At 33.6% G+C, this 21751-nt stretch overlaps 2 protein-coding genes across 4 annotated transcripts in view; both read left to right on the top strand.

The window, feature by feature from the left end:
* Positions 1-7497, top strand: part of LOC132737402 (uncharacterized) — a 32265-nt gene extending 24768 nt beyond the window's left edge. For all 3 annotated transcript variants that reach the window (XM_060724683.1, XM_060724681.1, XM_060724684.1), the window contains 8 exons: positions 1418-1732; positions 1961-2038; positions 2547-2930; positions 3078-3341; positions 3919-4188; positions 5408-5593; positions 6748-6888; positions 7106-7497. In XM_060724683.1, the coding sequence (XP_060580666.1) occupies positions 1418-1732; positions 1961-2038; positions 2547-2930; positions 3078-3341; positions 3919-4188; positions 5408-5593; positions 6748-6888; positions 7106-7110 (1643 nt within the window). In that variant the 3' untranslated portion in view covers positions 7111-7497. The remainder of the gene's footprint in view (positions 1-1417; positions 1733-1960; positions 2039-2546; positions 2931-3077; positions 3342-3918; positions 4189-5407; positions 5594-6747; positions 6889-7105) is intronic.
* A 4545-nt stretch (positions 7498-12042) lies between these two features.
* Positions 12043-19244, top strand: LOC132737400 (glycoprotein 3-alpha-L-fucosyltransferase A-like). Its single transcript, XM_060724679.1, has 3 exons — positions 12043-12603; positions 17181-17252; positions 17811-19244. Exons 1-3 carry the CDS (start codon positions 12562-12564, stop codon positions 18843-18845), a joined length of 1149 nt encoding a protein of 382 aa, XP_060580662.1. The 5' UTR covers positions 12043-12561; the 3' UTR covers positions 18846-19244.
* The last annotated feature ends 2507 nt before the right edge of the window (positions 19245-21751 follow it).

Below are 21751 nucleotides of genomic sequence, written 5' to 3'. Positions count from 1 at the left end.
CAGTTTCTGTTTATTATCTCCCCAACGGTACAACACATTCAACTCAAATTTGACAAATGGATTGTCATGAGAAAATACAGGTCAAGTTCAAATTTGGTCATGGTTTGATGATTTTTGGCAGAGTTATGCCCCTTTCACTTTGAAAATAATATGAATTTATCAGTTTTCATTCATTATCTCCCCAACGGTACAACACATTCAACTCAAACTTGACATATGGATATGTCAAAGGAATGGGCAGGTCAAGTTCAAATTTGGTCATGGTTCAATGATTTTTGGCAGAGTTATGCCCCTTTCACTTTGAAAATAATATGAAATTTTCAGTTTCTGTTTATTATCTCCCCAACGGTACAACACATTCAACTCAAATTTGACATATGGATATGTTTTTGGAATGTCCAGGCCAAGTTCGAATTTGGTCATGGTTCAATGATTTTTGGCAGAGTTATGCCCCTTTCACTTTGAAAATAATATGAAATTTACAGTTTCAGTTCATTATCTACCCAACAGTGTTACATATTCAACTCAAATTTGATATATGGATATGTCAAAGGAATGGGCAGGTCAAGTTGGAATTTGGTCATGGTTTGATGATTTTTTGTCAGAGTTATGTCCCTTTCACTTTGAAAATGATATAGATACATCTTAGGAATAAGCAGTTTAAGTTTGAATTTGGTCGTGGTTCAATGATTTTGGACAAACTTATCTTTGAAAATTCTTGAATGTTGGAAAAATTTTGAACTTTCAGTTTCAGCACTCATACTTTAGTTGAAATGTATGTAGCCATTATATTGGCTACAAATATGAAATATGCTATTTTCAAAAGGTTAAGACTGAATAATTTCAGTGCCTTGAACATTGTATGAAAATGGTTTGTGTTAACATTGAAAAAGTTTAAGGGCTTTGAACTTAAAATGAAAAAAATAATTTGTGCAAACAAATTTGGAACTAAATTTTATAACATCTGAAATTTTGCCTGCATGCGGGGGCATCCGTGGCATGATGACACATTTCTAGTTTCATTTTTATTTCAATTCTACATGCACGAAACTCAAAACATTAATCTACACAAAACCGATATTTGAAAATAAATTACACCACTCAATATGTTATGCAATTTTATCAATCATTGTTCTAAACATAATTTATTTTCAATAGTGAGTATCACAAAAGACTATCAAATTCCTGTGTTCATACTTATGCGTTTAAGGATAAACAAATAGTCAATGCTTTCAACATTTTAATTTTTTTCTTTTTTGGTGCAAGTTATGCACATTATAATAACTATGCTGTTACATAATAAAAAACAATTGAAAGGAACTGCACCTTACTACTCGTTATAAATCCTAGTTTTTTCAATCATTTGTTCTTACATTTTTAATTGTGAATGACATCAAATGTTTATTTGTTTTTCCAGAGGTAGGCAACTGCACTGTGCTTGATGCTGTCAAAGGACAACATGCTATTCATTTGCATTATGATGTTATTGTAGATCAATTAGAGCCCGACAACATTGCTGATTTTTTCATACAGTATGAGGAATTTACTGTTGATGAGTATGAATCTGTTATAAGTCAGATAACACGTAGAGACAAAGGTTTAAAGCTCCTGGAGATACTTTCTTTTGCAAAACATATGCCTCGGGGATATTTTGTTCTCCTTAAAGCATTGGAAGACACAAAGGAGATATATTTATACCAGTTGCTGACCAGTAACTTGAAATTTAAATCAGGCAAGGACCATTACAAAATTTTATATTTCTTTGTTTGATAAAAGATCATTCTGCAAACATTCTTCATCATTAAATTGTAAGTTAACATTGTTGTGCTTAGTTTTGCTTCAAATGATGAAATACGTTCAATGTATGCATAAAACATGCTGGTGATTGAACCTACCTTTTTCAGATAAAATACAGACAAGAAAATGTTAAATTTTGTTTAACTTGGTTTATATTCTATAGATCCTGAACTACATGTTAAAGATACAAAACAAATGACTCAAATTCTGCTCCTACAAGAAGAACAGACTCACATGAAAGGTAAGTATTGGAGTATACTGTTTATGTCAATAAATATAAAAATAACGTGAAAAAACGATAATTTTCAACAACGGAAAACATTTGATAATTGAGAATTGCATTTTTGTTATTTTCTTGTAATAATTGTATGCAAGGATACAGAAATAACATAGATTTACAGCTTATCAAAAAAGTTAATATTTAAGTGTTTGCTTATGAAATCGCTTACACAGTCGCTTTAGAGAGTTATGTAGTTTTGAGATCAAAGTTTAAACATCATAAAGGTATTCAGTCTGAGAAACGAATTTCTGTATGCTTCTCCTATAGGAAGAATCATCGAGGTGCATCCAACATAAGAACCGGACAGTTATATTTTAAAAGAAATGGAAAAAAATAATAATTAAGGATATTATCAATCAAATCAAGTCTCTTTTGTAAAAATGTATGTAAATGTAGATGATTAGAGGTAACAAACTCTTTTAAATTGAAAAAGATAACTTCGATTGTAATAAGTAAATATTTTTTCCAGATGAGAACGAAATTATTATCAAAACAACGATAGTTACTACAGTTAAGAAACAAAAAGAAGCATTTGGGCAAAATAAAGACACAGAAGGGAAAATAATTGAAACAATAAAGATGGAAAATGTCCAATTTGAATTAAATGATATTCTCTTTTCCGATACAAAATGTTTGATTACCGACGTGAAGAAAGGAAGTATAGTGTTTCGAATTAAGTGTTGTGAAAATAATTCATTGAAGGAATTACTGAAGAAAGGGAATCAGGAAGGCATACAGAAAATCCTTAAAGTGATTTTCTCACATCCACATGTACAGAAATATCTAGGAGAAGGATATGTTTTGGTTACAGAACTTGAATATATGAAAACATGTGATGAAGAGAAGATAGCTGGTATGTCTATAACCGTTGTTATTAAATTACCGAAATAATCGAATTTATTGATCTAATATTATTGTTAATTATGGATTGCTTTTGAAATATTTGATCTTTGACTAGGATGTTAAATATTTTTGAATAAAATACTGCTATGTATTTCAGGAAAAAAACATACAAGCAAAGACGTCCTATCAAAGAATTATTCTTTTATGGTTGAAGAGATTGACTCCGTCTTGTTTCAAGATCTAGATATATTTACCCAGGAAGAAAAATATAAATTGTGTGAATTGAGAAAAGTGTCTCGGGCTAAGGCAACTATGGAAATGTTCACATTCCTGCTGGCCAAACCCGAAAGTGATGTTGACAAGTTTTTGGAAGAAATAAAGCTGAAAAAGAAGTTTATATGGAACCATATTTGTTCTGAAGGTATGGGTTGTTTTCGTTTTAATGATACGCGTTTTTTACAGCTTCGGCTAGCTTTTAGTCTTTGATATGATGGGAAATATTTGTAAGCATGTTCACAGTATTAATACACACTGCCGACAAAATTGTCTTATTCCTCTGATGCCTCATTAAGAGATATTTTTTTTTATAATAATCAATGTTTAAGCGATGAAAGTTATATCAACAATTGTCAGGTCATGAGTCACAAAATATTTGCTTTGTTTTTTTTGGTAAATACTCTTATGTTTTCCCTATAATTCCGGATCAATAATGAAGAAAGTTCTAATGTCACATATCTAAGAAGTGATTGAGCCAAATTATGAGAGATTTTGCAGTATCCAGTGTCTGACTTCCACAATAGCAAATATTGTCTTTGAAATTCGCCAATTGATATTGCATTCAATGTTTTATTAAGGATCTCTAAATCTCATAGTTAAATATGTCAACAGAAGTGTTAAATGCATATGACGGGTTGTGTTCAAATACTAGTACTAGTGGTGAGTACCAATATTGTGAACGTACATAACGTAAATAAAATTAATATGATCCTTTATTATAGATGTTCAATATTTACCTGACGATGCTTTGGTGTCATGTTATGATATTCTTGTGGAAAACATAAGCCCCTCCATCATAGCCAATCACTGTATAGATAACAGATTATTACCGAACTATCAAGCCTTCGCATCAACAGTACACCAAAGAAAATCACGTGCTAAATATATGGTTCACGAACTCTTAAAGGATGGGTCTCTGGAAAAAACAACCTTCCTAGGAATTGTTTCAAAGGTTGACAACAGTTCCTGGGATCTTTGTAAAGAAAGTCAAGGTAAATGTAAAGTAATTTTGACACACAACACGTTTTCAATTTGTCATTTTCAGTATAGTTTTCGACTTGTGTATTTTCAATTAGTGAAACGGTTTAAGCATACAAGTATGCGAGTATATTGTTAAAATGACTAAAACAGTTCAAGATCATAGCTTCTTAAAATATTTATCTTCTTCCAATTGAATAATTCAATATACATGTACCTGTATTAATGTGAGTTTGATAGGTTAGTGTGGCTATAAAATGGCTCGAATAAATATATGTAGGAAGGAAAAAGTAACCTATTGTCTTTAATTTTAATTGTCAAAAAACATTCTGGATGAAGAGGTATTTCTTACATAAGGAATTATAATAATTCTTCTGTAACAGATCTATAGCTACAATATGTAACTTGGTTTCAGGTACTGTCAATGAACAAGCTCAATCAAACCGAGCCTGCAACAGTTTCAATATTGCTCTTTTGTTAAGGAATCTATAATTTTTTATTATGTTCAGTTTATTCAACAATTTTATTCTGAGCTCCGTTACTCATCTTAACTAAAACATACTGTCTGTTAAAGACATATCTTTTGTACAGAGAAATATTGAATGAGTTTCTCAATTTAAATCACTGCAATATCTTGGCTAAGATGCTTCTCTTATAATTTGCTTATAGAATGAATAGACTAAGTATTGAAAACGAGTATCATTTTTATACTAACTTGTCCTTACAGAAAAAAAGGAAATGTATGCTAGCCCATTTAAAACAATTAATACAATGCCTCTTAATAATATTTTAAACAAAATTCCAAGATTTGCATATTTAGCTAACGTATAACGTTAAAAAGAAATATGCATGACCATAATTTATTATTATGTTTTAAGCGGATATCATATGCCAAACTAGCTTGTGACTTACTTCCAATATTTCCATGATGCAATCAACATGAATTGTTCATGACTTATATGTGCTGATTTTTTTTTTGGATAAAATATTAGATACATGAAATACATATAATTGTTACTTTTTAATAACATACCTTTCACTTTTGGTCATTTTATTCGACAAACTTTTGTGAGTTGGCGATGAACGTTGTATAAATTGATGCCAAATAAGTTATTGAATTGAATCGAAATGGTTTTAGAAAATACAATTTATTTAAGCTAATCTATTCCTGTACCTCTACATTAATATGTCAATAGTTTTATACCTTTTTAATTCCAATGACATAAAACTCAGGATGTATGCTGAAATCAAAGCTGAAGTCTAAAGATGAAGTTAATGAGCATTGTGGGTCTCTAAGTATACCTAAACCTTCCGAGAATGACGAAGCTGCTTCAATTGGACCTTGTCAGGAACTGAAACAAATAGATGATGAAAGGATAAAGTATAAAACTAAGATAAAGATTCATCACTTGAACAAAGGTGTGGATAGAAATGAAACCTACGTGTAATGAAATAGCAAGTAAACTTTTCTAGGCTATTGTGAAAAAACAGCAATTTAAAATCTGTGAATTTGTTATTGTAAATTGTATGTACTCTACACTTAAGATTATTGTTGTTGTTTTTTTTGGTCATAACTCACATCATGCATAGCAAAATGCATAGCCCTTGTATTCATCTTTCTAGAGTTATTTCCTGTTTGAACTTACATTTTTACTTTAAAAAGCTTAGTCTCTGCTCTTTTCCTTTTTGAATTGAAGGGATTGACTTCAGATTTTAAATTGCTGTTTTTTCACAATAGCATAGAAGTATTTGTTTAACTTTCATTGACATGGTCGCATGTGAAAATATGATGCAAACCTATATATTCATATCATAATTAATTTCTTTTCAAAGCTATGTCACCCTTTGCTGATTCCAGTATTTAATAAGTCAAGTATCTCCTCTGACAGCTTTTGTTTATTCTGTTTTTCATTTAACCGAATTCGTTTAAAATGATTGTGCACAATTTCAAAAATTGGTAATGAGTTGTTTGCTTATTTTGTCTTAACTACTAAAGCTATGCCAATTCAATTAAAAAGCCAATTTTTAGAATAACAAACTTGATTTAAGGAACGCAAATATTCAATGGAATTCAATAAATTTGTTTTTGGTTATACAAAACATAAAGTAAAAACATAAAACAATAGTAATAAAGGTTAGTAAAATAAAGTTTGTTTCATCGTCCCTTGAAATTCAAATTCAAAGGCAGTTGCAGTCACGTAACATTGTAAACGTTCATTTTTTGTATGCACGTTTTTAGGAAATGTACAATCATCTGTTTTTCAAACAAATGTTTGAAGCATTCTTTTTCAAAATACAAACATTAATTTATAAATAGCAGATAATAGATATTAAGAAAGCGTCTCAGCAATGACGATTTAAATCAATGTATAACAGTGGGAACGATAATTTCTTAATAAGAAAGACATACAATGTAATCGTTTCAATTTGACTTGCTTTCATATTGGTCACAATAAATCAAATTTGTTCGCACGTGCCTGCTATAGTTTACTTTTGAAAAATTGAAAAAAGAAATGAGAAACACATACATTCAGCTGCATATTTGATTAAACATTTTGTATTGTACCATTCAGCGGAAGTTTCTGAAACATCTGAAACTGAAGAGGGTAAGACAGGTGTAAAAAGAACGCCAGACCAAGCTGATACTGAAAGCGGGTATGAATCATTGTCTTTGAACAGAAGAACAGAGTTGCTTGAAGGATTTAGCTTGCTAGGTAAATTATATGTCTTTGATTGGTTATTTTAGATGGCTTTATATTTATATCTTTTATGAAAATAAAAAAAAACTGACTGAAATAATATCCAAAAAAGACAAAAGTGACTTAAAATGTTAATTAATACACTTTTCTTTTTCTGAGAAATTATAACTGGATAATTAAGAGAAACAGTGTGTTGCGGTTATTTTATTTTCAAATAATTGTTTTCTTTCAGTTTGAATATCTTCGGAAGATCTGGTGCCAGTAGAGCATGTTATTTATCGAAACAAGTTATAGCAGTCATTAAATCTCTCTGTGTGAACAGACAATATACATACAGTAAATAACAAATTGCACATTCCGTGTAGATATATAACCACTTGTATCATTTTAATGGAGTTGCAAACAGCTACGTATGTGTTTGACAAAGTGAAACAAAACTCCTGAAGCTAACCTTGATGATTTAAGCACTGTCCTGGCATTATTTTCTTACACGCCAGTATGACAGACAACCTTGTTAAGCAAGAAATCGACCTATGGTTAGGTTATAGTTACATTGTTACTTTAAGGGTTAATTATACGTTCTTTATCTTTAATCTGAAAATTTCAATTTCTATAAAGACTGTAGCTAAAAGGTAAGGCAACTCACATCGATTCATACAAAAACGTTTTGTAAAGACATGCAACAAATATTTAAGGTGATATCATAAAACATATAAGCATTGTTGTACATTTTAGAAAGTAATATAACCTCCATATATATACATTGCCATGTTTTAAACAGTGTTGCATGTAAAAACAGTTTTAATTAATTCATTCTTAATGTCAGTCCATTGGCCCAAATTAGAGTCTCAATAAAATGATAATATACATTTTTCTCGTATATGTAACATATACTACATGTTAACATTTGAAAATAACAGTTTCATATGTCTTATAAACATTTATTGCAGACGGAATTTGTTGTGATATTGAAATTTAAACCAGCATGCTATTTGCATGTGAACAGATAATTAATGGAAAGAGAAGATACATTTCTTAGAATTCGTACTCATACCAATATTTTTTGTGTTAATTTGTGAAAGTTTTATATAAATACTCCGGTACGTGAGTAATTATAACATATTTTACAGTTCCTTAAACCATAAAGCTTTTTTTATGTGTACTTTTTATGAGTTCTTAGAATTTTGGTCAACCTGCTAGATTACATCGTGTATATTCAGAATACGCCTGGCTTGCTTATTGAGGGTGACTAGCTATTTGTGTTTTGCCGATTTATATTAATACTAAACGTAAAAATTACATAATGTCTTTTTATATTCGGTATACCTCAGGCATCTGCGTAACTATTGTAAAAAACCCACTCAAATATTTTTTAAAGTATTTAATCACTTATCATATCATGGATGTGTACAATGTCGATTATTTTCTATTTCAAATGTATTATTCTATAACAAGAAATCGTAAACTTAACTATTACCTATATGAAAAATGTTTATTATCACAGGATAAAACCTATATTTTGTCAAATAATTCAGTAGAAACGTATCGTTTCGTTAAATTATCGTGTCGATAACTAAATCTATTCGCACAAACACATACATGCAAATGTACGAGGGTTGTTCAAAAAGTAATAGGACTGCAGTTCTACCGTTCACATTTTTTAATTTACGTGCTTTATTTTACAAGATAATTATATCGGAACATATCCTCTATATACAGTGAAATAATCAATAAAATATGTTTAAGAATAACGAGTCTGTGAAAATTTCAAATGACAAGGGGTACGCGACCCGGCGCACGCTAACAGCAGAATAAATGACGTTTATGACGTCGTAAAAAAACAAAATGTATCAAGCGTCATCCCTTCTGAAAGAATTCTCCCTAGTGTTCTTGGTGTCTAAATCATGTAACTTTGACCAGACCTCATATGTGGAGATGAAGCGAGAAAGAAAACGATCACATTCTCGTTCCACTCTTCGGAATTAAAAGCCCGATAGCCGGCCACTCTCCGCTATTTCTCGTATTCTAATCAATATAGATTAAACAGGCATGAACTTATGATGTTAATGAAAAAGCGATTAATAGAATTATTTAACACATATCATCGTACGTTCTTAAAACAATATGATTATGTAAGTAAAATAATAAAAATAGTTATCAACTGAAAAGTATATTTTCCTACTAGGAACAGCGTATCATTTTTAAAAGAAAATCGGGGAAAAATATTAATAATTACAGTTAATCATTATTACATTAATTTATTGATAACACATATATCTAGTTAAATGAAATAGAATTTTGTTTGAAACAAATCATTTCGGCAGAATTGAATCAATAGACCCAATGCATAAATCAAACATGCCGGACAGTTCGTGAACTGTTTACCGTCTATCATTTTGTAGCGCTTTTTCATTTGACGTCACTAACGTCCCGTCAATTTACCGCTATCATTCTCATCCTTTCCTGTTTGTGATCTCGTATGTGCAGTTTTTGAAGTGCTTGCGCAAGCTGAATACGAGTATCCTGATAGCCGATTAATTGTAATGTGTTAATTTTATGTTTTCATATGTATCTGAATGAGTATCGCCAATTTGTTGGCAAAGTTTAACGATCGCACACATTTTCAGTTTTTAACGAACGTCAAATTTCTACATTTAACGTTATGACCACTGCTATTCAAAACTTGATGATTTAGCCATTTCATGTCTGAATGACGTTAAATTTGGGCATAGTGTCACTAAAATATAATAAATTGTGTTGGCGGAATAAATGGGGAAAAAAAAGAAAATACATTATGAATAAAATAAAAGTTCAACTTAGTTTCAATAACTTTTTATGTGCTGCGCCGGGTGCGTGTTACCATGGTTATTCAATAACACAGGGAACACGCGTTAAGCACAAGAATTCAATAATTTTATGCTTAAATTGAAGAAAACATTTTTCGATCGTTGTACATATAAAAATATTCTAAATTGAATTGAATATGAAGATGCAAGACTCTTAGTCCTATTACTTTTTGAACAACCCTCGTACATGGCAGAAAAAAGAAAAGATACTTCTTTAGAATGTGTCATTTTGTTTTGGCAGATAACTGAAAGTTTCAATGTTATACGAGGAGTGTCCAAGAATTGCGTGGGCTTTTGCAACTTTATTGCATTAGTACAAAAAATTTAAAGGTGTCCGGCAACTGGATCAGTGTCTGTGGGCAGGGTAATGAGACAAGGGGTAGCGGGTGCGGGGCGACGTCATTCCGGTGGCGTCGCTTGTTGTCAATAAATGCGTGGCGTCGAAGCCTAACTCAATACACCTATGGTGTCGATATATCCACTGGTCGTACACTGTAATAATAATAATGATAATAATAATAATAATAATAAAGCATACTATTATTTTTTGTTACGATAACAGTGTTAAAGACGACGGTGATAATGCTGACGCCGTATTATTATTATTATTATTATTATTAATCATTATTATTTTTATTATTATTATTATTATAATTATTCGTTTTATTATTATTATTATTATTATTATTATTGTGGAGTTGATTTTGTACGCAAAGACAATGTGCGTTAACAAGCGAAATAACCTATCATGCGCACTGCTAACTATAGCAGTTTGAGTTCACTTTCTTAAAAGCTGAAGCGGATAAATTGCGTTTAAAATAATAAATAGTGATTAGCTTAATTTTTAAAAATCATTTTTTTAAACACAAAATTATTGCTTACCCTTGAATAGTACTCAGCATTGTAACTTTTGTCCCGATCTATGACGTCCTTCACTTCCTTAATTGACGCCGCAGTCAACGTTGACTTTCTCCCACTATCCTTGTCGTCTTCAATGTCCTCCCGGCCGTCTCGAAAAAGCCAGTTTGACGTGTACCCTGTATTGAATAGATATCTATGTTGTTATACATGTTGGTAAAGTGTTATATTATACAGCAGAATGAATATATTTTCCTTTAAACCGAAAGTTATTATATACTATTCATTTGATTATAATCGCTTTTTCTAAATTTCACCAAAACCAAGAATTATTATGCTCTATTTCAAATTTGTAAACTGAATGGTGATTGGTAGATGAAGTTAAAATCAACTATGTTAAATAATAATGCTGAATGTCTTACAATTTACAAACAATTTGGTTTCAGTCTAGAAATCATTATGAAACAATAACAATTGTTCATTTTACCTTTTATTATGCTAAGAAAGTGACAATATACTACTAAATGGTTGTCCAGTAAATATCTAGAGAACATTTGCCTACAGTACTTAAGACTATGTCACATGACCAGCGGGGACCGTCCAAGATAGTGGAATCATTGGGACATTTTGATAATTGAGATCGGAGAGTAACATTTTAATCCTTTTCGAGGAGAACGGGTGGCCATTCACCCGGCGTAGTAGGTATTCAGGCGATTTCCAAAGGGTGCTTTCCCTTTCATCGAGTGGAAAACCTGTGGCATCTTCCTTTTGGACATCGTATAATATTGTTAAGGCAATCGGCCAAATACCATTCAAAAAATATTTAAATTGTCCGGTATCCTGCAGATTGGCAACCATTGTTTTTTATCAGGGCAAATGCTTTAAATACCCATTCTGCTATCGGATGGAAGTCGTATGTACGTGCACTTTGAGTGAGAAAGTGGCTGCCTTTATGTCGGTTTAACACACCACTAGACCATCATGACACCTTACGGCGTGGATCTGTGTCCCAGCTGGTGACCTGTCGAAAGGGCTTCGGAGATTGTACGGACAGCGCTGGGAAATCGGAGCATGGTAAGGCACCAATTGTGTTAACATTTTCTCCAACATGCAAACCATACAGCCAGCATTAGGATTTTGTTCACCGCGTCTGCTATGGTGAGCGGGTGATGTGTCTCACCGGTGATATGCCGGAATAAAATAACTGTAGCGCTGAATTTATCCGGTGACGTGTACGATGGCTCTTCTGTTTTGACACTGGGGGGGGGGGGGCGGGGCAAAAGTATACCTATGCAGGTTGTATTAGATATTGGTGTTATATCAGATGATGTTTGGCTGGTTTGATGTAAACACAGGACAACGTCAAGGATATTCTTTGTCCTCTGTATTATTGAGCAGATTCATTAACGATCTTGCAGTCGGTGTTAAAAATTTAACCATGGAATTGTTTTTGAAAATGAGCGCATTTCTTTCTTTTTATATGCAGATGATATTGTTTTACGTGCAGAAAATGAATCGAGTTACAAAATATGTTATCCTTTTTCAAGGATTGGTGTATTGCAAATGAAATATTTGTCAATGATACAAAATGTAAAGTTGTGCATTTTAGACCTAATTCCATCCAGCATTCAGATTTCATTTTTAAGTGTGATAAATTCAACTACCTTTTGTAAAAATCTAGTGTCTGATATGATAAATGCTGTTATTGATACTCATATTCTGCAATGGAGAACCGATATTGATTGAGTGTCAAGTGCTAGTGAATAGTTATGCACAATCTAATGTTTATCTTTTTTACTGAAATGTATGAGATTGTGCACGGATGAGACTATAATATATAATTTAATAAATAAATACAAACTTGCATGTTGTTAATATTGCGACAGCTGTCGGATTGTTCGAAGTGCGACAAGCGTTCATTTGTAGGAAAATTAAATTTGAGTACTTGTTTGTAGTTGAAAAACCTTGATTTATAAAGTAAAAGATGATCAAATCAGGAAACATTCATATAAGAGATGTCTTTTTGGTAAGGAATTATTTTTAATTTTATTTCATCAAAAATTGACATTTTCAACGGGTTAAAATATAATATCACAATTAAATGTTTTTTTTTTTGTTTTTTTTTTTTTTTTTTTAAACTTAAATCAAAAGATAAGCGTTTCTAAAAACAAAGAAAGATAACTGTTTAAATTTGTAAAGAACGTTTCTAATACCATTTCACTTATTTTTTCATGTTGTGTAATCACTGTTGTTGTTGTTCAGAATTAAACTGAATAAACAAAAATCTCTGTACATGTATACAATGTTTAACTAATTATTTGATATACTCACTAAAAGATTTTTCAATAAAGTTGAATAGATTACAAGTAAATTATTTATAATTATATTAAGATTTTCTGTGTTTGTATGAATAATAAGGGAAAACAATAATAAATAAGAATTCATTTAAATGTCTTCTAAAAATTTGATACAAAATATCAAAATTTAATTGTTAGTACTAACCATTATGTTTCTGATTTCAATAGATTATTTCAAATATTGAGCTAGATTAATTTTTTGTTGGAAGAAATCAGTTTAATAAATTTTTACAGAGAATTTTTTTAACATATTTTTATCGTATGTCAACATAGCGTAAGAATATCAAACCAAAATGGTATTCGTCTACAAATTAAGTAACTGTTGAATTCTGTTTTGCTCATATCTGCGAATGTGGGCTTTTACCTATAATACCCATGTTTGTGTAGCTTGTTGTTGATTGCCGATTTGACTTTTCTTTGATTAAAACTGAAATTTTGGTGAACTTTTGAATTTGACATTTCAAGGAAAACAGTGCAGTAAAGTTTATGTGATTCATAAGGATTTTTTTAATCGATGCTAAAAGTTAAGAATCTTATTCTATTACATTCTGTTGTATCTGTTATCAAAGAGTATATTCTCGAGTCGAACGAAAAAACGAGTTCTAAGTTTCAGAGGCTGAGGAATTTGTTTTCGAGAATTATTGCTCTGAACAAAAATGCCCCTTTTTACGAAATTCGCTATTTGAAAGAGAATTATTTTGTAATTTTGACAGTTTTTTATGTGTTACATGATGGATAGAAGAACAAGCTACTGTCTTTTGATTTCAATTTCATCAGTTTCGGCAGATATGGGCAGAAAGGGCTTGGCAACCATCGCTCGTTTTTAGCCTATGTCAACCTCGCCTGATTAAATTGATATCGAAATTAGTAGCATATTATTTTCTCTCTCTATATATATCAACTTTTTCTAAATACTCTATGGTCCATTAGGGCGAAATCGATATAGTTTTATTTTGTGTAAATACCTAGGAATATTAAAACATTACTATCGGTTAAACATTTGGGAGTTAATATACATTTGGTAGGTAGGTAGGTAGGTAGGTAGGTAGGTAGGTAGGTAGGTAGGTAGGTAGGTAGGTAGGTAGGTAGGTAGGTAGGTAGGTAGGTAGGTAGGTAGGTAGGTAGGTAGGTAGGTTAGGTAGGTAGGTAGGTAGGTAGGTAGGTAGGTAGGTAGGTAGGTAGGTAGGTAGGTAGGTAGGTAGGTAGGTAGGTAGGTAGGTAGGTAGGTAGGTAGGTAGGTAGGTAGGTAGGTAGGTAGGTAGGTAGGTAGGTAGGTAGGTAGGTAGGTAGGTAGGTAGGTAGGTAGGTAGGTAGGTAGGTAGGTAGTAGGTAGGTAGGTAGGTAGGTAGGTAGGTAGGTAGGTAGGTAGGTAGGTAGGTAGGTAGGTAGGTAGGTAGGTAGGTAGGTAGGTAGGTAGGTAGGTAGGTAGGTAGGTAGGTAGGTAGGTAGGTAGGTAGGTAGGTAGGTAGGTAGGTTAGGTAGGTAGGTAGGTAGGTAGGTAGGTAGGTAGGTAGGTAGGTAGGTAGGTAGGTAGGTAGGTAGGTAGGTAGGTAGGTAGGTAGGTAGGTAGGTAGGTAGGTAGGTAGGTAGGTAGGTAGGTAGGTAGGTAGGTAGGTAGGTAGGTAGGTAGGTAGGTAGGTAGGTAGGTAGGTAGGTAGGTAGGTAGGTAGGTAGGTAGGTAGGTAGGTAGGTAGGTAGGTAGGTAGGTAGGTAGGTAGGTAGGTAGGTAGGTAGGTAGGTAGGTAGGTAGGTAGGTAGGGTAGGTAGGTAGGTAGGTAGGTAGGTAGGTAGGTAGGTAGGTAGGTAGGTAGGTAGGTAGGTAGGTAGGTAGGTAGGTAGGTAGGTAGGTAGGTAGGTAGGTAGGTAGGTAGGTAGGTAGGTAGGTAGGTAGGTAGGTAGGTAGGTAGGTAGGTAGGTAGGTAGGTAGGTAGGTAGGTAGGTAGGTAGGTAGGTAGGTAGGTAGGCAGGCAGGCAGGCAGGCAGGCAGGCAGGCAGGCAGGCAGGCAGGCAGGCAGGCAGGCAGGCAGGCAGGCAGGCAGGCAGGCAGGCAGGCAGGCAGGCAGGCAGGCAGGCAGGCAGGCAGGCAGGCAGGCAGGCAGGCAGGCAGGCAGCAGGCAGGCAGGCAGGCAGGCAGGCAGGCAGGCAGGCAGGCAGGCAGGCAGGCAGGCAGGCAGGCAGGCAGGCAGGCAGGCAGGCAGGCAGGCAGGCAGGCAGGCAGGCAGGCAGGCAGGCAGGCAGGCAGGCAGGCAGGCAGGCAGGCAGGCAGGCAGGCAGGCAGGCAGGCAGGCAGGCAGGCAGGCAGGCAGGCAGGCAGGCAGGCAGGCAGGCAGGCAGGCAGGCAGGCAGGCAGGCAGGCAGGCAGGCAGGCAGGCAGGCAGGCAGGCAGGCAGGCAGGCAGGCAGGCAGGCAGGCAGGCAGGCAGGCAGGCAGGCAGGCAGGCAGGCAGGCAGCAGGCAGGCAGGCAGGCAGGCAGGCAGGCAGGCAGGCAGGCAGGCAGGCAGGCAGGCAGGCAGGCAGGCAGGCAGGCAGGCAGGCAGGCAGGCAGCAGGCAGGCAGGCAGGCAGGCAGGCAGGCAGGCAGGCAGCAGGCAGGCAGGCAGGCAGGCAGGCAGGCAGGTAGGTAGTGTTTTTTTTTCAGTATCAATGATTTTTTATCGAAATAACATGATTTCATTAGTACAGTGTTTAGTAACAACAGTAATGACAACATTTTACTACCATAAATATTACAGCATCATTACAGCTATAAACATTAAATATATATTAGTGTTCATCTTAGCTGTTCAACAGAAATTAGAAACTTCGACGGGAGCGATATCGATATATTTCTGTACAACCGCTACGGATGAATACAACATAGCTAGTGTCAAGCTTTATTTGGCTTCATAATACATGTATCACGACTATTTTATGAACGCGGTTCTATGAAGTACTATGAAAAATAGAAGGCGACTTCTATTAAATGACTTTTGTTCTTCTATGAAAATTTACAAACATAATTTTTAAGAAATACAGCGTTTTTAATTGGATGACCAATAAAACTTGACACTAAATAGAATATACATAGGACTACAAGTTCAAATAAAAATATAAAAGGTAAGAACGGAAAAGGTATAAAGTATAAGAATGAAATTAGTGTCAACTGCAAAATGCAAAAGAAGTATTTTTACATAAATAGTTTATTATTTAGGTAACGTTGTTGATAGTAAATAGTCATTTTTAAATGAAACATCTGCAGTAATGTTAAACATAATTTATTTCTCTGTTATGCGTGTGTGTGTGTGACAAACCAAAAGAAAATTATGTTTCTTTTAGACAATATGCATATTACAATTTGTGATTGTAAAATATTTATACAAAACTTTATAATAATTGTTCATTGATAATCTACCCTATTCTCCATATAGACATTTTAATTCATTTTTTTCTTCAAAATTTAGTATAAATTGTTCTCATTAGTTTGAGTAATGTGTATAAGACTGTTTTCTGTAATGGTGATTGACCTATAATGTTTCTGATAAAATATAAAACTACCTAAATTTTAAAAAGTCTACCCACTCTTTTTAAAAATTTAACGGCTACCGATACATTCCGAACTTTATTTACAGAAATTTCCGTGCAATATTTTTACATTGTAAAATATGAAAATACAAAGTTCAACACAATTATTATAAAAATGTAAAGTTATTTTAATGTTTATATGTGCACTTAAGTAAGCAGCGTGTTGCTATTTTTTTTATTTTGTTCTTTTTATTGTTTTGTTTTGCGTTGTACTTAATCAGAAAGGTATATCTAAATATTGTGACGATTTAAATATCGTTGTTATTAACCACTCGTACATAAATAGGAGGAGCAAAATTTCAATGGTACCTGATTTTGTTTCAGTATTTCTAAAAGGGGACAGTAAATTCAAGTTAATTCATGAAATCACAAACTAGTTGAATAGTATCCCTTTTTAAAATATTACTTCAATAGGAGAAAACTCTTTATAAATACTTAAGAACTCAGATCTTGTAATAGTAAAACAAATAGAGAAAAGAAAATTGAATTTGAGTCCCTCTCTGAACTCAGTCATGTGATGTAACAGAACTTAGAGCTTTGTGTTGTGTATATATCCACTTTTATAATACTTGGCTGAAGGCTTTAAGTCTAGACTCAATGATGTGATGTAACAGAACCTTGAGCTTTGTGGTGTCTATAATCCTTGGCTATAGGCTGTAAGTCAGTATTTATTTTACATTTTACAGTTTACCATTGTGTTTCCTATGTGTGTGTTCTTGTTATTCAACATGTGGAAAAGTCTTTCGAATGCAAATGAGGTAAGCTTTTATCTGTTGCGTTTTACGCCGAATCACAACTGTATAAATAATATGGCAACATTTTTGTTGTACTGATGGAGGAAGACCTCAGAAGTCATATGTACATTATTTCCAGGCAAGAACAGGTACTTGAGTAAAACTACCGACGTCTCGAACGCAAGCTGTATATCTGTCTCAAATGAAAAAATCCAATGTCCATGACGGGATTTTAACCAGTTCATTAAAACTCAGAAACAAAGGAACGTTGGACACATCTGTATTATGAAGTTATAATTTGTGTTTTAAAGGTTATATTTAAACTTTGCGGTTTGATTCACAAGTAGATTCACATGGAGACAATAAATGTTTCTAGCAAAGGATGCTCTTTGAATGAAATGGTTGCTAATGGCATGTTCACTATAATGAAAACTATGAATGTTCAGATACAGAATGGTAAAATAAAAAGGTTGCATTTTTAAGTGAGATGTTTTCTTTTTATTATTTCTATGATTTTGGAGGTAGTTTGTAAGTACATGAGGGGTACGGTAAACTTTCTATTTTTCGTTATTTTATTTAAAGGTTCGAGTACAATTGTCATCGATTGGGCCAATTGTTACAAGTAAGGAAAGGTTTCGCATTCTCTGGTACAACCCAGCTGTATATTTGACAGTAAGTCATAAAGATGCTTTGTATTGTGGGTTTGAAAAATGCAAATACAATAACTGTGATATGACTGTAAATAAATCGGATGCAAGCATCAGTCAGGCGGTCATTTTTGATGGTCGTAAAATGCCAAAGAATGTTAGCTTCACTCGTCCAAATGGCCAGATATGGATTTTTGCAGCTCACGAATCTCCTATTTCATACCGCGACACAGGGACATGGTGGTATAGAAATAAAGATTACTCCTTCAACTGGACGATGACTTATGACAAAGATAATTCTGACATATATTTGCCATACGGAGAAATACTGAAACACAAAACAGAAGTAATAAGGGATTACAAATCAATATCACAAAAGAAAAATAAAACTCTCTTAATAATAGTTTCACATTGTAATGTACGGTCTAAACGTCAGGAATATGTAAATAAGTTAAAGAAATATGTTGACATCGAAGTCTTAGGACTATGTGGGAAAAAGTGGACATGTGGTACTCACTTCAAACACGACGAACAATGCTTTAAACTTTTAAATACCACTTTTATGTTTTACTTAGCCTTCGAAAATGCGTTTTGTCATCAGTATATAACAGAGAAATTTTACGATAATTTCAATTATGATCTTATTATGTTGGTTCGTGGTGGAAGTCCTGGCGAAACGAAACAAATATTTCCCAAGGGAACATTTTTATCAACTGATGAATTCAAATCTGTTGAAGATCTTGCACACTTTCTTAAACATATAAGTGTTAAAACATATGCCGCCTATTTAAAGCGGAAAAGTCAATATTACTCAGCTGGGTATGCGTATGTTTATCAAAGAGCTATGTGCAACTTATGTGAAAGGATGAACCATCAGAGCAAATATGCAAAAACAATCACAGATATAAAGGAATGGGCATTTGGTCCTAAACCATGCATTGGTCCAAAGGAAGTGACAGATATGCAATGAAAGAACGTTAAAACACTAGTTGAAATGTTATTTCTAAAGTGTTTTTATAAGTTCTGTTTAAAAATACAGAAAAACAGAATCCCTACAGAACACACAAAACGACAAAATTGACAATTTTGCAGACTGAAATGTTTCAGAGAAAGAAAAGTATTTAAACCATTTATTTAAGGTTATTTTAATAACAGTTATCTATTATATCAGTGTCAGTTTGGTTTAAGGCTAGGTTTTTCAGCTGACGAGTGTCTTATTTATTTTCCCTGTGTTATTAAGTTAGTTATAAATGAATAAACACAATTTTCTTTCTTCTTAAATTATTTTTGAGTTTCAAACGACATTAGACCATATTATAATAATGATGAAGATAGACTTGGTAGCCCCGATGGTTCAAGTCAACATAACGGAACGACAACAAGTTATTGATGATACAAATACTTTTTCCTCTTCGTGTGTTTTTCAAGGCTCGGTCTTAGGACCTCTGCTATTTTTAAACGTTGTATTTGGTATGTCAGTTATTGTTAAAAACCTTTAACTTCATCAAATAATTCTGGAATAATGGTGGCTGGTTAAAATATTTGAGGTGTGAAATGATTTAACTAGAAAATAACATTGTTAGCAAAAAGTCCGTTATTAAACTTTTATAAAACCGAGTCAATTCTTATTGGCCAAATACCCTTTGTTTATATTGCCATCAGTCATCACCCTTACCAGTGTTTCACAGCCCCATAAAGTCAAAAATAAGATTTTAAGTTTTTATAGTCTTTTCATATGATGTTTGCATTTTGGTTTCAATAATATTAATTTTCAATAAATTGCTTATATAATTTATAATACAAAGTACACGTAATTATTTAAAGATAGATTTGAAATTGAAACAAAACAGTAGTATATGGGCCGGTTTAACGCCACGACTGCACACGTGCGGCGGCAAGACTGCACACGTGTGGCGGCCATCTTGTTTACACATATATAGAAACTTATTTGCATATAAGCGATGTGAAGTTCGGCGCATGTGCGGCGGTTATTTTATTGACTTATTTTCCAATCTCCCATTAAGGCACATGTCCTAGATAAATTATTTATATGGTATATGTGACATGAAATATACTTTTACCCGGTTTCACACAAACGACCGCCTTGGATGACCATTTACATATAACGGAATAAGTGCACAAACGAGTGGATACGGAAAATGAAAGGTCGTTAATTATAACGTACTAGGTATCGGCACGTGCAATGAAAACTAACGCCTAACGCGAAATTGTGTAGTCCGAATTACAAAATTGATAAATCTTCAGTTCAGCATTATATTTATGATATTAACCCATAAAAAGTGAGTTAGAGTTTCTTTAAAAAGGATACACGCACACACACCCATATGCGTGTATATACGCTTCGAAGACGTTGACAAAATCTGACGTCAGGAGGATCCATGACAAATAATGCATGACACGGCATGTTAACGATTTATCTTCGTTTGACCAAGGCAACCATTTGCAAAATATAAATTTTAATACGAATTCCTTATAATTACTTAATAAAATCGACTTCTCTGTTACGGTGTCCGAAGGTTAGGAGGAGATATCCACACTGGAACTCAAAATGATGCAATGCAGCACTGAAACATTTAAAGTATGCCATCCTTAAAGAACACTTACAATTTTTCCATCTTACATGTGCTGACATGCACACCAGAATCTATGGTGCTGGCTTCACTTTGGCTATACGATTTTGTGGAAGAATAGTTTTGAGTGTTGTAAGAAGAAAAGACATAAATTCCATATTTCATTTACTTCTTTTTAATTTTTTCATTTTGCTTTGGGGGATAATTGAAATTTTTGTAATTGCTTATGGTAAACCCATATTTATGAGAAAAAAGTTAACTTTTCTGTTTACAAGTCAAGCAGCGAAGGTACATAAAGCCAGCTGTTAGACATGTGCCCTGTTTTGAATAAATGACTCTGTTGTTATACATGTTGGAACAGTTTATGTTATACAGCTGTCTCAATATATTTTCCATAAAACTGAAAGTTATACATGTATAACAAAACTATCAATTTGATAGTGAGCTTTATTCAGATATTTCACCAAGAAATACTATTTTTATTTTATTTTTTAAGCTGAATGCTGACTGGTAGATGTAGTTAAAATCATCCACGTTATGATATACTGTTGAATTTCGTATAATTCAAACACAGTTTGGTTTCAGTCTAGAAACCATTTAGAAACTCTAACAATTGTTAATTTTACATTAAAGTCCTATTATGCTTAAAAAGTGACAGCATACTGTGATGTTGTTGGTCAGTTGCTATACTATACGATAACTCTTCATTGTCATACAGATCTTAAATTTTAATTGAGGTCAAATGGTCATCATAGATTTGATTACTTAAAGGTTGTCCGACAAATAAGTAGATAGAAAACGCTTTGACCACTGGTGTGGAAGGTGACCATGACTGGAAAATGAATCCTATTGATTTTTGGGTCAAAAAGGCAGGTCAGCATGGACCTGACCACAAAAATCTTTTCTAATTAATAGATACATAATGCTTTGACATACAGTCCTTTGATCAAGTGATGTTGAGGTTAGTCATGACAAGTATATGATCCTATTACTTCTGACGTCAAAAGGTCAAAGGTCTATACGGACTTAACCACTAAATGCCTGTCCTGTCAATATCTAGAGAACACTGGCCTGCAGTCTTAAGCGTACGTCACATTACAAGCCAGGACCGTACGAGATAAGTGAATTGTTTGGACACTGTTGATAATAACAATTCATACCGGTCTGTGAGGGGGGTGATCATTCACCCTGTGTGGTCCGGTATGTATCGGACGGTTTCCGAATGGTAACCTTTTGGCATTTACCTTCTCGGCAATGTCCATTATTGTTAAGGTAATCGGCCGAC

Source organism: Ruditapes philippinarum, unplaced genomic scaffold, assembly GCF_026571515.1.
Source record: "Ruditapes philippinarum isolate M1 unplaced genomic scaffold, ASM2657151v2 ctg6254_1_1_1_1, whole genome shotgun sequence".
NCBI lineage: Eukaryota > Metazoa > Mollusca > Bivalvia > Venerida > Veneridae > Ruditapes > Ruditapes philippinarum.
The sequence above is the reverse complement of the archived record's forward strand: the minus strand, read 5'-3'. Positions and strand labels throughout refer to the sequence as shown.

Coding starts and splice junctions, on each gene's coding strand:
- LOC132737400 (XM_060724679.1), top strand. CDS start 12,562: ATGATCAAATCAGGAAACATTCATATAAGAGATGTCTTTTTG. Junction 12,604..17,180: donor ATATAAGAGATGTCTTTTTG/GTAAGGAATTAT, acceptor TACATTTTACAG/TTTACCATTGTGTTTCCTAT. Junction 17,253..17,810: donor GTCTTTCGAATGCAAATGAG/GTAAGCTTTTAT, acceptor TTTTATTTAAAG/GTTCGAGTACAATTGTCATC.